Source organism: Chiloscyllium punctatum, chromosome 13, assembly GCF_047496795.1.
Source record: "Chiloscyllium punctatum isolate Juve2018m chromosome 13, sChiPun1.3, whole genome shotgun sequence".
Lineage (NCBI taxonomy): Eukaryota > Metazoa > Chordata > Chondrichthyes > Orectolobiformes > Hemiscylliidae > Chiloscyllium > Chiloscyllium punctatum.
Genome location: NC_092751.1, coordinates 84540021 through 84557046, shown reverse-complemented (window position 1 = coordinate 84557046; position 17026 = coordinate 84540021). Strand labels below are relative to the sequence as shown.

The 17026-nt window shown below is 41.1% G+C and overlaps 1 protein-coding gene across 10 annotated transcripts in view; it reads left to right on the top strand.

Annotated features, from left to right (window-relative positions):
• Positions 1 to 17026, top strand: part of washc2c (WASH complex subunit 2C) — a 62374-nt gene that overhangs the window by 23064 nt on the left and 22284 nt on the right. For 8 of the 10 annotated variants that reach the window (XM_072583041.1, XM_072583047.1, XM_072583038.1 and 5 more), the window contains exons 13-20: positions 1010 to 1082; positions 6249 to 6308; positions 7208 to 7348; positions 8075 to 8187; positions 10127 to 10225; positions 11288 to 11389; positions 12758 to 12883; positions 14952 to 15118. In XM_072583041.1, coding sequence (XP_072439142.1) covers positions 1010 to 1082; positions 6249 to 6308; positions 7208 to 7348; positions 8075 to 8187; positions 10127 to 10225; positions 11288 to 11389; positions 12758 to 12883; positions 14952 to 15118 — 881 coding nt within the window. The remainder of the gene's footprint in view (positions 1 to 1009; positions 1083 to 6248; positions 6309 to 7207; positions 7349 to 8074; positions 8188 to 10126; positions 10226 to 11287; positions 11390 to 12757; positions 12884 to 14951; positions 15119 to 17026) is intronic. The other 2 variants (XM_072583039.1, XM_072583044.1) reach the window with 2 other exon arrangements.

Below are 17026 nucleotides of genomic sequence, written 5' to 3'. Positions count from 1 at the left end.
TGTGGGGATGTTTTAGTGTAAGCTTATTCCTGCTAGAAATGGTAGAGACTTGTTTCTTCAGCTGCTGAGCTTCTATGTTCTCAGTGTCCTGTTGTTCTCCTGACATGCTGGGACCCAATTCCAGCAAATTAGTTTTCTAAGAAGAACTGCAGGAGGAAAATGTTCTAACTGAGAAACTAAATCTGGAACCTGGCATAGTGAAGGCAGTTAAATTTATAGTTTCAATAAAGAAATGGGTAATTAGGAGAAGAGAGAAAATTGTAGGGTTGCAGAGAAAAGGAACGGGGCTGGTGAGACTTAGAACATAGAACAGTACAGCACAGTGCAGGCCTTTCGGCCCTTGATGTTGCGCCAGCCTTTTATCCTTTAAGATCAGATGAACCTACATTGTACAAACTTCCATGTGCCTATCCAAGACTTGCTTAAATGTCAGCAGTGTAACTGACTGTATTACCACTGCTGGCAGTGCATTCCATGCACCCAGCACACTCTGTAAAGAACCTACATCTGACAACTCCCCTAAATCTCCCTCCAATCACCTTAAAGTTATGCCCCCCTCGTGATAGAGATTTCCTCCATGGGGAAAAGCCTTTGGCTATCCACTGTACCTATGCCTCTCTATATCTTGTACACCTTTATCAAGTCACCTCTCATCATCCTTTGCTCCAATGAGAAAAGCCTGAGCTTCCTCAATCTTTCATCATAGGACATACCCTTCAGTCCAGGCTGCATCCTGGTAAATCGCCTCTGCACCCTCTCTAAAGCTTCCACATCGTTCCTGTAATGAGACTGAACTCTTGGAAAGAAACAAAATAGAAGATGGGCAGAATGACCACATGCTGTGCTGTAACTATTCTATGATGCCATGATCAACTGTTCTGCCTCACTTCAACTAAGCTCGCATCAAGTGCGGTAGAGGTTAAAGGCTTAATTGAAGCCTAGATCCCAGATATAACACGTCAATGACAATACTACATTTTGATTACAGGAATGTTTCTTGCTTTTCTAGGGTGACCTTTTTGCTGAGGCACCAAAAGAGGAACTCAACAAAGGGAAGGAAGTCAAACCAGCTGTTTTTGATGGTGAGAGCATTGAGTAGTGAAAAACAATATCTATCACTTGCAACAAGTTAGTGCGATGATTTTCCAAAAAGAAATTAATATTCAGAAATGATACATATGTAATTTTCCTGGAGCTTGGTTAAGACAATGTGTCCAGCATCACATTGTGTGGTGGTGCAGGTCTAAGTCAGTCTTAAAGCACATAGAACAAAATAGCACAGGAGCAGGCCCTTCGGCCCTCCAAGCCTGCGCCGCCATATTTTGTCCCTCCATACTAAAGCTGTCTTCGCTTATGGATTCCATATCCCTCTATTCCCTTCCTATTCACATATTTGTTCAGTTGCTGCTTGAATGCTGCTATTGTGCCTGCTTCCACCACCACACCTCTGGTAATGTTTTCTGCGCACATACCTCCTTTTACGTGAAAAACACACCTTGTACATCTCTTTTAAACTTCCCCTCTCCCACTTTGAACCGGTCTCCTCTAGTAATTGACCCCTCCACCATGGGAAGAAGCTTCTCACACTCTTCATTCATTCCATTTGCTGCCTTTTAGACTTCTATCAGGTCGTCCCTTAACCTCCTGCATTCCAGTGAAAACAAACCCAGTCTATCCAACCTTCCTTCATAGCCAAAAGATCCCCCTTACCAGGCAACATCCTGGTAAACCTCTTCTGTACCCCCTCCAAAGCATCCACATTCTTCTGGTAGTGTGGTGACCGCAACTGTATGCAATATTTGAAGTGTGGTCTAACTAAAATTCTATAAAGTTACAGCATAACTTGTCTATCCTTATAATTATGCACCTTCCAAAGAAGGCAAACATGCATTCCCGCCTCGGGTGACTGTCTGTCTGTGTGGAGTTTGCGCCTTCTCCCAGTGTCTGCGTGTGTTTCCACCGGGTGCACTGGTTTCCTCCCACGGTCCAAAGATGTGCAATTCAGGTCAATTGACAATGCTAAGTTGCCCATACTGTTAGGTGCATTAGTCAGTGGTAAATATAGGGTAAGGGAATGGGTCTGGGTGGGCTACTCCTTGGAGGGTTAGTGTGCATTTGTTGGGCTGAAAGGGCCTGTTTCCGTACTTGTAGGGAATCTAATCTATAATCTGTCTAATAAATCAATTTGCTTCTAAATGAATATAGATCTTGACCCTGAGAATCTTTTCCAATAGTTTCTCTACTACTGACATGAGACTCACAGGCCTGTAATTTCCAGGATTATCCTGCTATCCTTCTTAAATGATGAGACAGCATTGGCTATTCTGTAGTCCTCTGTGACCTCACCTGTGGCCAATGAGAATGCAAGCATGGCCGTCAATGCTCCAGCAGTTTCTTGCCTACCTCAGTATTTTGGGATGGATCTTATCGGGATCTGGGGGCTTAACTACCTTCATACTTTTTTAAGATGCATAACACCTCTTCCTTTTTAATGACAACTTGGTTTAGAGATTCGATACTCCCTTCCCTGAGATCATCCTCTGCCAATTCCTTCTCTTTGGTGAATATCAACACAGTATCTGTTTAGGACCTAGTCTGGCCCCATATGTAGATTCCCTCCTTTGTCCTTGAGTGGGCCAACCCTGTCCCTGGCTACCCTCTTGGTTTTTGTATACTTATGAAAAGCCTTGGGATTCTCCTTTTAATCCTTTTTGCGAACTACTTTACCTGACCTTTGTTAGTCCTTCTAATTCCTTGTTTAAATTGAATTAGATTATATTAGTTTAGATTAGATTCCCTACAGTGTGGAAACAGGCACTTCGGCCCAACAAGTCCACACTGCCCCTCCCAGACCCATTTCCCTCTGACTAATGCACCTAACACTATGGGCAATTTAGAATGGCCAATTCACCTGATCTGCACATCTTTGAACTGCGGGAGTAAACCGGAGCACCTGAAGGAAACCCACATAGACACGTGGAGAATGTGCAAACTGCACTGAGGCTGGAATTGTACCTGGGTCCCTGGTGCTGTGAGGTAGCAGTGCGAACCATTTCTTTTCTACTTGCCTTATACTTGAAGGGCTTCATCAGTTCCCATTCTCGTGGACCTTGTGTATGCTTCCTTTTTCTTTCTGACATCCCTGGTCATCCAAGGTTCATGTAACTTGCCATACCGGTCTTTGGAATTGACAGGAATGTGTCGCTCCTGAACTCATTACAACTGCGCTACTTTGAAATACTCCCATGTATCTGATGTAGATTTGCCCTCAAACAGCTGCTGCCAATCAAAATTCTCTAGTTCCTGCCTAATATTGTTGTAGTTCATCTCTTTTCTTCCCCCCCCTCCCTGCCCAGTTTAACACCTTCACCCAAGGACTGCTGTTATCCCTATCTGTGAATATCTTAAAACTCATGATAATACGGGCACTACTTCCAAAATGCTCCCCCATTGAAACCTGGTTGGGCTCCTTCCCCAAAACCATATTAACACCTTCCCTGGTTGGATTGTTTACATATTGTCAAAAATCCCTCCTGAATCATCCTTACAAATTCTGCCCCATCCAAGCCCTTAACATGTAATGAGTCCCAGTCGTTATAAAGGAAGTTAAAATCACCCACCAGAACAATGCTGTTGTTTTTACATCTTCCCAAAATCTGTCCACATGTTCTCCCAATATCTAGCGGGAGATAGAGGAGAGGCCTGTAGTGTACCCCAGCATTGTGATTTCACTTTTCCTATTCCTGAATTCTACTCCTATTCTCTCACTGCACAAGTCCTTTAATGTGTCTTCCTTCAGTACAGCTGTGAGACACTCATTTACCAGTAATGCAACTCCCCCCAACCTCTCTACCTCTTTCTCTCACACCTGCATCATTTAAATTCAGCTGTCAGTCCCGTCCCTTGTTCTGCCAAGTCTCTAATCACAGTCATGTCATAGTTGCAAGTATTAACCAAAGCTCTGAGTTTATCTAACTTGCTTATTATACTTCTCGCATTGAAACACATGCATTTCAGACCACCTCCCCTCCTCTTTTCAGGTCCTTAGGAGGCTTGGAGGGTAGATGTGGAGTGCTTGTTTCCCCTAGTCTAGGACCAAAAAGCATAATCTCAAAGTAAGGGGTAGTTCAATTAGGATAGAGATGCAGAATTTCTTCTGAGGGTGGTGAATCTGTGGAATTCTTGTATCATAGAGAGCTTTCAAGGCCGAATCATTAAGTATATTCAAGGCTAACATGGACCAATTTTTAGTAAAGGAATCAAGGGACAGGAAAGTGGAGTTGAGGATCAGCAATGATCTCATTGAGTGACAGAGCAGACGTGATGGGCCAAATGGCCGCCTTCTCCATGTCTTAAGGTCTAAAAGTGTGAATTTCATGAAAGGGTTGCTTACTGACCTGGTCTCTAGAGCTCTGCGCTAATGCTTGTATCATGTCCTGTTTCTAGGAGTACAGTGCACACCATTTATAGGGCACCTGTTGGCCCTGGCCTGTTTCACCCACCATATGAACTAAATGTTAAGTGTTTCTCAAACAACATCGCCTCATTCAGGATGGCTGTGATCTTATTTGATAATCAACCTGCTCTGCAATATGCACCACTGGAGCAGGTTAGGCCTCCCTGTCCAGGGACACTGCCGTTGCCTCATTAGAGAGCCCCTCAGAATGGCTCTGATAATCATTTGCTCACTAACACAACCTGGCACTAATTAGATGGGGTTGGGGCTAGAGGTGTTTGGTACTGAAGGTAAATTCATTTTAATGAAGTATGACCTGCAATTTGAATAGTAGTATGCCCAAAATAGCTGGTGCTTTTAGACTTAAGTGGTGCATTTGTGTTAACATCGGTGATGACAATATAAATAGTGCTAATTTCTTGCCATAGATAGTTGTCTGCCATAACCAGGCAATAACACTGGTGTGGCTCTACTTGTATTTTAAACTTATTCATTCCCTCTACTTACGTTGTATGCTTGAGTAAACTCCACCATGTTGACACCAATTTCAAGTTGTGCATTTCTTTGTGGATTTAAAGATGATAGAAAAGCTGCATTGAAAATGGGTTGACACTGATGCTTTCAATATGCTTTGTGCTACCACTGCAGAGCCCTATTCTCCAAGAACATGTCATTGTCCTAGAGACAGTCTTTCACAAATTTGAGTGTTTTTTGAGGGCATAATCAAAAAGGTTGAGGGTGGAGTGGGAGACATTGTCTACATGGACTTTAAGAAAGCCTTTGGCGAGATTCCGCATGGTAGACTAATTAGTAAAGTTAGGTCACATTGAATTCGGGGATAGCTTGCCAATTGGATACAAAATTAGCTTGACGGTAGGAGACAGAGGATGGTGGTGGGGTGACGTTTTTCAGTTTAGAGGCCTGTGATCAGCTGTGTTCCATGGGGTTGGTGCTGAGTCCATTTTTGTTGTCATTTATATAATCAATTTGGATGAGAATGTTGGAGGCATGGTTAGTGATGTTGTGGATGACACAAATTGGTGGTATACTAGACAGTGTAGAAGGTTATCTAAGATCAGAGATCTTGATCAGCTGGACCAATGGCCTGAGGATTGGCAGATGGAGTTTAATTTGGGCAACGTGTTGCATTTTGGTAAAACAAACAAGGGAAGGACTTGTACAGTTAATGGTAGTGCAGAGTGTTGTCAAACAAAGAGACCTCGGGGTTTAAGTAGATATTAAGCTGGAGGGGGTTCAAAAGAGATTTACCAAGATATTGCCAAGACTGGAGGATTTGAGTTATAAGGAGAGGCTGGATAAGGTGAATAGCAAAGTTCTTTGAACTCAAGTTCAAACTTAGGGGACATATTTTTAAGGTGAGAGGAGAAAGACTTAAAAACGACCTGAGGTGCACACTTTTCACCCACAGGGTGGTTGGTATGTGGAATGAACTACCAGAGGAAGTGGATGCAGGTACAATTATAACATCCAAAAGACATTGGATTGGTAGATGAGTAGGAAAGGTTTAGATGGTTACGGGCCAGACACAGGTGACTGGTATTTAGTTTAAGTTTGGGAAACTTGGTTGTTATGGATAAATTGGACTGAAGTGTCTGTTTCCATGTTGTATGTCTATGACTCTTAGTCCAAGAGAGTCCAGTTTCATTAATATTTCTTGGATTGTTATCTCGTTGTATCCAATCACCTGTCAGAAAACAGCAAAGGTATTTGGTGTCTGGAGTCTTGATGGCTTTTCCCATTTTAAATTTCCTCCTTTTAATTTCATAATCAGAACCTGTTGCAAGAAAATCTGGGAAAAAAGTACCAGTTGGAGCAGTTTCTATTTATCCGGGTAGGTTTACTGTAATCAGTGTTTTTAAAAAAAACAAAGTAACAGTCTTGTATTGTGTCTAACCTTCTGTGTCTGTGTTAGCCTTTATTGCTCTGAGGTTTGTGCAAATTACCTTGACTATAATAATATGGGATCTTTTTAAACGAGGGGCTTTGAAGTGAAAGGAACAAGAGAAAAAAGAATTAACTGAATACTTGTTTTGACTAGTTTCTGGCTAGGTTTCTTATCCCCATGATTACCCTTGGATTAGAGGGCAAATTTTATTCATTTGCACCTCTGGTACAGCTTAATACACTAGGAGAGATGGCTCTGGAGATCAGAGGGCCATTGCACAACCAAGGTCCCTGTGACTTTTGCATCTTAGTAACTGGGATTATAAAATGTTCCTGCACCTGATCAAACAGTCTTCCTGTTGAGGCAAATAAGAAATGACAGAGGTCTGAAGTCTGAAAGAAACTGAAGATGATGAAAAAGCAGTATGTAGATGTGTGCAGCAGTAAGCCCTCTGGCCTGCTCAGTCTTAATCATTAAGATCACAGCTGATCTGATTATGACCTTTAGCTCCACTTTTCTACTTCCCTGACGAACACTTGACTCCCCTCTCTGTCAAAAATGTGTCTAACTCTACCTTGAGTTTTCAATGTATCCATCCCTTCTGCTGTTTGAGTAGAGAATTCTATGGACTTGCCACCTTCTGCAAGGAAAAGATGTTGTCACGTCTTTATTTTGTAAGGGGTCTCCTGGTTCCAGAAGACTTCATATTTTGAGGGGGGGGGGGGGAAATCCTCTTCCTAATCCTCTCTGTGACTGACTCAAAACTGCTGAGTATTTCTGCCACTCAATTTTTAATTTCTGTCTGTTCAGAGGCACTTTTGAGACTATTTTGATTCCCCTTTTAGGTGGAGATTTATTTGCTCCCAACGTGATTTCTGAGACAGCACACAGCAAGAAAGCAAAACGAGAGCCAGTAAACACTGGAGGGCTGTTCGATGATGAGGAAGATGATTTATTTGGATCAAATGTGAAAACCTCGGGAGCAGGTAAATCCAGTTCGTTATCCAGACTCCAACATTTGTAGCCATTTCATTGAAGCTGAATTTAGAGTGAAACAGTCCCTATTTCACACTCTGCTATCACAGATCTGCAGCAGTATCAATGTATTGTGCTTCATGCAACCTTGGGTGATTTGGGAAAACAGTGTGTCTAATTCTCTCCATCTTTTAAGATGTTCCTTGAAATCTATCTGTTCACTGAGCTATAAGTCACCTAGTATCTCGTCGTGTTGCACTTCACGACGTTACATTTCTTGAAAAACACCATCTAAACAAATTATTCTTCTAAATAAAGCTAAGTGGCAGAGGTCACAGATTTAGGAAGGGAATCAAAGCGAGAATGAGTTATGGTCACTCAGCATGCGAAGATGACACTCATTAGCTTTTGATACTGTTGTGAAGAAACCCTGTGTTTGGACATTTTGAACATTGCATATGAACATTAAGTGATCTCCACCAATAACCATGTCTTGTAATTTGAAATGCAAGGGATCCTCAACAAGAAAGAGGAAAGTACAAGGGATTCATGCAGTCCCTGCTATGACGAATGGTGGAATTTGAAATCAGTGTCTTATGGAAAGAAGACTTTTTGCTTTAATCAATTTGTGCTTGCTTTCATACTCGATCTTGCTATTTTATTCTGTGATAACTGCTGTTTATTTCACTATTCAATCGTTTTGCATCAACGTTTCCACCTTTGTAATTTCTATTTAGATAAAACTGAAAGCAAGCTGGCCACAAGTCTCTTTGATGAAAGTGAGGACAGTGGGCTCTTTGAAACAAGTGTAACGCCAAAACCTATCAAAGGGAAATCAGGGACACAGCAGGTGAGTTACTGTTTTAGAATGATAGGATCATTTGTGAACTGTAAATACTGGTTTATAAAGTAAGTACTTCAATAATGTAACCGTTCCATTTTTATCTTAGTCATTCAAAATAGAAACAGGCCCTTTGGCCCACCATGTCTCTACTAACCAACAAAGTATCCTATATCATGAACTATGTATAATGAATGATTTTTTTTTTAAAAACTTGCTGAAAATGATTGATTGATGTGGAATAATCCATGAATGCATCTTTTCAGTAGAGGATGGAGAAAGGTAATGGGAAGTGGAGTAGACTGTAGAGATCTGTAGAGAATGGCAATGGAGTTTGGGTTACTGTAAAATGTTTTGGAATAATTTCTTTAATATTACATCAAATGTTGTCATCACTGGCAAGTCTGGTATTTTGGCCATCTCTAAATGAACTTGAACTAATTGGCTCTCGATGCTGTTTCGGGGGCAGTTAAGGGTCAGCCACATGACAGTGGGTATGGAGTCCCATACAGGCCAGACCAGGTAATGATGTTAGTTTCCCTTCTTCATTAAAGGATGTTGACAACAATTGGCACTTGTTTTATGGTCACAGTTGGACTGGCTTTTTATTCTTATTTATGAATTAAATTTAAATTTCAACATCTCCCACAGAGGGATTCAAACTTTTGTTCCTAGAACGTTAGTTTGGGCTTCTGGAAAACCAATCAGTGATGTTGCCACTATGTTGCCACTATGTCCCTACCCCTCATATTATTGGATCTTGATGAAAGAGATAGAGACACTGAATGCTCCAGTTATCAACACATTTGTTCAGCTCAAATTTATTTTGCGTAAAATTGATACTTCTCAATGGCTGTAATGTAACAGAAAACTCTGATCCTTGTCTTAAAATCTCAAAAGTGACTTTACTGCATATTGTTTCACTACTTACCTACTGTCACAATGATTTCTGACTTTCTTGCCCTCTTATCCTTCTCTGGTGCTAATGTCTTGCCATGCAAGGCCATGGCTTGCCCTGGCTGATGTAATTCGATTCAGTTGCATCATTTCTTCCCCATAACCACCAGCTGGCTGAGCAAGCTAACCCAATTTGTGGAGTTATATTGAGGCAAGTCTTGCAGTTTTTGGATAGTTGGAAATGGGCGGTACCTCTGATGCACTACAGGTAATGGGAATTGCCAGAGAAGATTGAATAATTTCAGAGGGGGACCATCTGATAATGTTTCTGACTGAGTTCGAGTTGGAGACTTCAACAGTTTCAACTTACTTGTAAACTTGTGGAGAAAATGCTGGAAAGAAAAATGCTGATATAACTTATGAGTAATGATACAAGTGACAAACCCCCCCCCCCCCCCCCCCCCAACCCCCAACTTTTCTCCACCCTGACCTGTCTACTTTCCTGATCGACCACCTCCTCATGCCAGCTGTACTATTGCTCTGCAGGTTTTCAAAGAAACTTTGAGATATTGCAACTCTTGTTGAAATATACTGGCTACTGCCTTAAAAGGAAGTGTCATTTGGCGCAGCTCTCCCTGAAGGTTCCTGCACTGAGTCAGTTAGAAAAGTTCCTTAATTTGAAAATTGCTCAAAAATCAAAGGAAGTTAAGTGTATATATTCTGTTTCCCTTTTCTGACAGAAATAGGGTTTCCAATCTGATAGGAAGATCTGGGCCAAGATTTTGCAACTTTGTGGACTTGTCTTTGCTTCTGTTCACTTTCCTGATTTGATGCATAAAAATGTTTTTCCAACATTTCAGCAAAGGACAGAAATACATGCTTATTGGCCTAAACAGTTACTTATTGGTGCTCCTTTAAACAAGATTAACAATTTAGTTTTGCTACTTGGTTTTACTGTTGCAATTTCATATCAAATGAGTTTACAACATTATGCAAAAAAAAGTATGAAAACAAACTAAATTCTACAACTGAATATCTTTTTGTTTCCAAGAATGCGCAGCTGCACTCTGAATTAGTAGAATCCTCTCCCCCACTTGTTGAAAAGTCCCAAACCAGTTCTGGTCTCTTCTCTGATGATGATGACTCTCAGGTAAGGGAACTGACTTCCAAAGATTACAGTATCCTTTACATGGTGCCAACTGTACAGATCTGTAGACCCAAGCAGTTTCTAATCATTCCAGGAAAACTCTGCTTACACCTATGTGTTTCTGTTTGCTGAAAGTTTTTTTATTCCCACTTTCCCTGAAACAAAGTTTCGTATAAATCAGATCGTTTATGCCATGAGATGAAATTCTAAATACTGCAACAGCAAAGACTGTGTTGTATAAATTAAAATTAAAATTTAGAGTTTGTCGGATGTATTTTTACAAGCGAAATGAAAAGTGTTCTAAGTCACCCTATTGTGTGACCTATAACTACCATAAGCTAGATATTGAAGATTACAGTGTATCAAGAATAATCCATTCAATTCTCTTTTTGTTTCTTAATGAGTGTTGTTATCTTGGGATGAATGAAATTTGGGATTTGGTAACGGTTTTCACTCCTGACCTGCCCAACACCACCAATTACCCCATTTGTCAGTGTATGGTTCCTGAAAATCTGGTTATCCATCTGACCAAATTATTGAGCTCTTGGTGGTAAGTGTCAGCAACCTGTTTTTTTTTTCATCCTAATCCCCCCCCACCTCTCCAACAGTATTTCAAGAATGGCAGACACTGCCCTGATCTGGATGAGTATATGAATAGGAAGGATTTAGAGGGAAATGGGCCAAATGCTATCAAATGTGAGTAGATTAATTTAGGATATCTGGCATGGACAATTTGGACTGAGGGGTCTGTTACCATGCTGTGCAACTCTGACTCTATTTCCCCTGAAGACTCTCCAGTGGTTACTGGGTTGCAGTCAGACATGAAACCTCTGCCTGAATTTTCCCTATGATTATTATATTAACTGCAACTGAGACCAACTAACCTGAAATCGTATAGGGATCAAATTTTGGTGCAATAAAGTATCTATTCTTTGTGTCATAATGTTTTCCATTCATTCTTTGGATGAAATTACAATTGAAAAGTCCCCCAAGAATTGTTATTGTGCAGGCACCACTTCTTAATAGGATCCTCACTTGCCTCAAACTCCTTCTTGACAATAACAGGACTTATTCTCTTCAAACAACGCCGCAAAAAGGCACCAATCAAAGCAATCCTTAGTCCAGAACACGTCCAGCCAGATTCCAGTCTCGTTCTTCGATGATGAGGTAAAGTAATTTTTAAATCTAATATTAAAAATATTCTTAAAATAACTAATTTACCAATAATCCTTCCTCTCCTCTTGAGCAATGCTATAAACCTAAGTAGCACTTATTTAATCAAGTAATCTCTGGAGCTGCTGGGAAGAGAGTTACAGGAATGACCTTGAGTTAACTGTCGTTTTGAATCCTAAGAGCAAGACCCGTCATCTACAAATCTGACTCTACTTTAATCACATAAGAAGGGAGCAAGGTGGTGGTTGTCTATATTTTTGATTTGCTTTGTCACTAACTCACTGGCATTTTCCTGACCTGTTGTTTTTTCACAGCTCTCACTTTCTGCCTATCTTTTTCTCTTTCTGACCTTCCTCTCATTATGGCATATTTTCTGAACTGTTGGGAAGATAATTATGTAGGATTTTTTTGCAACCAAGATTGACCAAGGGAGAAAGAAGTTATTTATCACACTTAACTCAGCTACCTCAGTCAGATTTTCCTATGATTTGTATGCTGTCGATTTTTAAACTCATTGGACACTCTACTGAATGGAACGATCCTGGCTGTCAGTCGTGACCAGAATTGTTCTTTTCTTCTACTCTCTTGAGTTTAACTCACTTAATACTTTCGAGAATTCAAACAAACTAATCAGGAGGAAGAGTAGCATCTCATTCTAACTTTGCCATTCAATAGGATCATAATTAATCTGATTGCAACCTCCAATCTGCATTCCTGCCTACTTCTGACCTTTCATCTCCCTGCATAATAAGAACTTATCTACATCTGCCTTAAAGTTATTTAATCCAGAACTTAGTTTCCATCTCCTTTTAAGGAAGAGAATTCCAATGCCTTGTGACCCTCTGGGAAATAAAAGAAACATCTAATCTCTTTTTACCCTGGCTTTTAGACAGTCACCAATAAGTTCTAGATTTGCCCATAAGGTGAAACATCCCCTCCATATCTACACTGTCAAGACCCTCAAGATTTCATATTTTTCAATACCTGGGCAACATTCAGGCCTGGGCTGATAAGCAGTGAGTACTTAGCCATGTAAATGCCAGGCAATGGCCATCTCCAGCAAGACAGAATTGAATTGTCTGTCCTTGACCTTCAACGATATTACTGTTCCTGAATGCCCTAACATTGTCAATCTGGGATTAGCATTGACCAGAAACTGAACTGGACCAGCCATACTAATACTATGGCTGCAAGTGCAGATCAGAGGCTAGGATTTCTGTCACAATTAATTCCCTTCAATATATTCAGTCAACACTTAACTTGTGTGTGTAAACAATTGGCTTATGTCTGGGATTGTTGAAGGATTGTGGCTCCTCCCACTCTGAATCTGGTGCTAGTTCCCATTTGTACTGAATTTTATAGGGTGATCTCTTCAGTTCTGCTCCATCAAAGGATGTTTCTGCCATAAAGAAATCGCAGCAACCGCATGAGCCTAAAACTGCAGCTACTGGATCAAAATCTGCTGCTCTGTTTGATGGTGATGACAAGGTAAGGAGGTTTAGAAATGCTATGTGCACTTTTCAAGATTCCGTTTATTTCTGAAAGCTTTACTCACTCATCAGGGCGAAGCATCAAAATTCCTCCTCATCACATCCGTTACTGAGACTGCCTACTTCCACATTGAATTTTACCCATCCTCTACCAACTGCTGCTGAAGCTTTCATTGTACTTTTGCATCCTGAATCCTCCTCTCTCCTGAATCCTCCTCTCTCCAGTGTCTTTTTTTGCTGTTCCCCAAATTTTTTATCCGTCTTAACCCATTCACCCAGAGCTACTTCTAAAACCAATGTCCCTATCATCATACCACTTTTTCTAGCTGAGGAAAAGCTTTAGGGACAGCCATTCCCTGATGCATTAGCTCATGGCATTCCTTGACCAATCATTGTCGACTTACTTGGTTTGGATTTAAACAAAAGTCTAGAGGTTAACTTTTTCTTGGTGTATCTTCCATGTCAATCCCTCCAGCCAATTTGAATCCGTTTACCATCTAATCAGCATACTCTTCTCATGCAGCATAAATAATTATTCCCTTTGAAATGTTTTATCCTTGCAATTCTGTCCTGATGATCAAAAAACAAAAAGCTCTGGCAGTTTGCTTGATTTTTTTTTATATTTAGTGATGTTTATGCCTTTTTTGTTTGCAGCTTCTTTACGACCTTGATCCTTTAATTCCTTCGCAGTTTCTCTCCGCAATTTCTCTAGCTGCATTCTGGGTTGCTCTTCCAGCTCTGGTGTGATAAGCATTCTCTAATCTCTCCAACATGTCAGATTTCTAAAGTTATTCTTGCCTTCGATGTAGTCTCGCATTGGTTGCCCATATCTAATTGCTTTTTGGACTGGGTAGTTGCCACACCATGTCAGAGAATGTTCAGAGTCGGCCTCAATACTATGGGCCAGGAGTCACTTGTAGGCCAGTCTTGATAAGCATGCAGCATTTATTCTCTAAATGGCTTTCATGAGCCAGAAGAGTTTTACAACAAGCAGTGATAATATCATGGTCTCTGTGACTGAAACTAGCTTTCAATTCCAGATTTAGTTGAACTCAAATTCCACCAGGTACTCTGAGTCACTAGTCCAGTGATGTTATCACTATGCCACTGTTTTCCCATAAATCCACAATTACAACATTTTAAAAGGCATCTGAATGGGTATATGCTTTAGGAAGGCTTTGAGCCAGATGCTGGCAAATGGGACTTCGATTGGGATGTCTGGTCAGTGTAGATGAATTGGACCGAAGGGTCTGTCTCCATGCTGTGAGACTCGATGAATCTATTTCACACACATTCTGAAGTATTTCCCTGAACCTGTTCACCTGGTCATATTCCTCTTACCTATAAATAGTGCTCACTACCTGCTGCAGTCTCCAGCTCAAACTGTTATAATAGGCCAAGAGGCCTTCTGTGCTGTCTGATACTATCATGCCTGTGCCGCTTCTGTGCACTGTTGAACTGCTTAACCTTTTCCCTCACCTTGTATGTTTTCCAATTTTCAGCAATAATCCAATTTCCTTTTCAAATATCATTATATCATCATCGTCGACTGTTTTGGGCCGTATTTCCAGAGTATAATAATTTGCGACATTGAAAGCCATTTTTCCACTTTACAACCTTCTCCTAGATGTTTGCCAGTTATTTGAAATCTGTGTCCTCTGTGTACTGATTGCAATGAAATAATTTCTCCCTAATAACTTTATCCAAACTCCTCTGATTTCAAATAACACTCTCAAATCTCCCATTGACTCTCTGCTCTTTGGAGAACAATCCCAAGATCTCTTCTCTCTCCAAACAACTGAAGTCCTCCATCCTTGGTATGTTCCTATAAGAATTTGAAACTCTTCAGTTGAACTTCCTCTGTTAAAGACCGTAATAATGCTAATTACTTTGGCCCCATTTCCATTTGTTTCAAGCAGTAGTCCATCAAACAAAAGTAACCTGAAATCCTGGCCTATTCTAAATAGCTCAAACCTTTTTATGACCCTTCAATATCTATCTCACTTCACAAATCTCACGTCATCCTGTGCAAAACTGCTGCTTCATTGTGCATTTCCTTTTTGCAGGACGAATGGCAAAGTTTGGGACAACAGACCATTTCTGCCTCACAGTCTGTGGGTGAGAAGAAACAAGAGGTGCCCAAGGCTGCTGCAACCTCAAGAGCACCAAAGAAGACCAGTCTGTTTGACTATCCTGAAGAGGATGACTTATTTGGTGTGACTCAGAAGGAAAGGTAAGAGCTAAAGGAAAGCAGTATTCTAAAAGCATGCGGGGAGCTCCAGGAATGAGAGAAGTTGCAGCTTGTAGAGATAGTGTTTTCTCAAGTGCAGAAAGAGAATTCTTAAAGTACTAAAACCATAAGGAACCCTGTACAGACCAAGAAGTCATCTATAGTCATCTGATCTACTTGAGATGCCATTGTGTTTATCCTTCTTTTCAATTTAAAGATCTAAGGCTACAAGAGGACATGCCACTGCTAGAACAGGCTAGGATCTGGCTCACTGGATCGAAAATACTTGGGAACAGACTTTATGGAGGATTACAGAAAGAGTTCCAATCTTCATTATGTGAAAGGTGCTTGGAGGGTGTGGTTTACAAACACTAAGTTAATTACAATAAAGGCACTATATAAACAACCTAAAGATAGAAGTATTAATGTTTTTTAATTCATTCATGGGACATGGGTGTTGCTGGCTAGCCAGTATTTGTTGCCTATCCCTAGATACCTTTGGTGATGGTGAGTGGCCATCCTGAACTGCTTCACTCCATCTGCTGTAGGCTGAACCATGATCCCTTTGGGGAGGGGATTCCGAGTCACAGTGAATGAATGACAATATATTTCCAAGTCAGGATGTTGAGTGTCTTGGAAGGAATCTTGCTGGTGGCAGTTTTCCCATTTATCTGCTGCCCTTGTCCTTCTAAATGGAAGTAGTCGTGGTTTGGAAGGTGATGTCTGGGTGCTTTGGTGAATTTCTGCAGACCACCTTGAAGATGGTTCACACTGTTGCTACTGAACATCGGTGGTGCAGGGAGTGAATGCTTGTGAATGTGGACCTTGTTCTGGATGGTGTCAAGTTTCATGAATGTTGTTGGAGCTGGACCCATCCAGGTAAGTGGGGAATATTCCACCACACTCCTGACTTATGTCTTGTGGACAAGCTTTGGGAGTCAGGAAGTCAGTTACTCACCACAGTATTCCTTCCATCTGACCTGCTCTTGTAGCTACTATTTGAGGTGAGACCAGTTGAGTTTCTGGTCAATGGTAATTGCTAGGAGTTTAATAGGGGATTCAGGGATGATAACCATTGAATGTCAAGGGATAGTGGTTATATTGTCTCACGTTGGAGATGGTCATTGCCTGGTGCTTTTGTGGTTTAAATGTTACTTGCCACTGATCCAAGCCTGGATATTGTCCAGATCCTCTTGCATTTGAATATTTGAGGAGTTGAGAATGGTGCTGAACATTGTGCAATCATCCCCACTTCTGATATTGTGATGGAGAGAAGATCATAAATGAAGCAACTGAAGACTGTTGGACCCAGTGCACTACCCTGACAACTCCTGCAGAGCTGAGATGACTGACCTCCAACAACCACAACCATCTTCCTATGTATCCCAATACCCATTGATTGCAGTTTTGCTAGGGCTCCTTGATGCCACACACCATCAGATGTGGGCTTGATATCGAGGGCTGTCAGTCTCACCACACCCCTGGAATTCAGCTCTGTCTGTTTTTGAACCAAGGCTGTTAATGAGGTCAATAGCTGAGTGGCTGTGGTGGAAATCAAATTAGGCTTGCTGAGCAGGTGCTGCTTGATAGCACTGTCGATGATACCTTCCGTCATTTTCCTAATGGTTGAAAGTAGACTGATGGGATTGTAATTGGCCGGACTGGAGCTGTCTGCCTGTATAAAGGACATACTTGGGGAATTTTCCACATTGGGTAGATGCCAGTGTTGTAACTGCACTGGACTAGCTTGGCTGATGGAGCAGTGAGTTCTGGACTATAAGTCTTCAGTACTGTTGATGGGATGTTGTCTAGGCCCATAGTCTTTGTAGTATCCAGTGCCTTCAACCATTTCTTAACATGTGGAGTGAATTAAATTGGCTGAACGCTGGTATCTGAGGTTGTGGACAACTG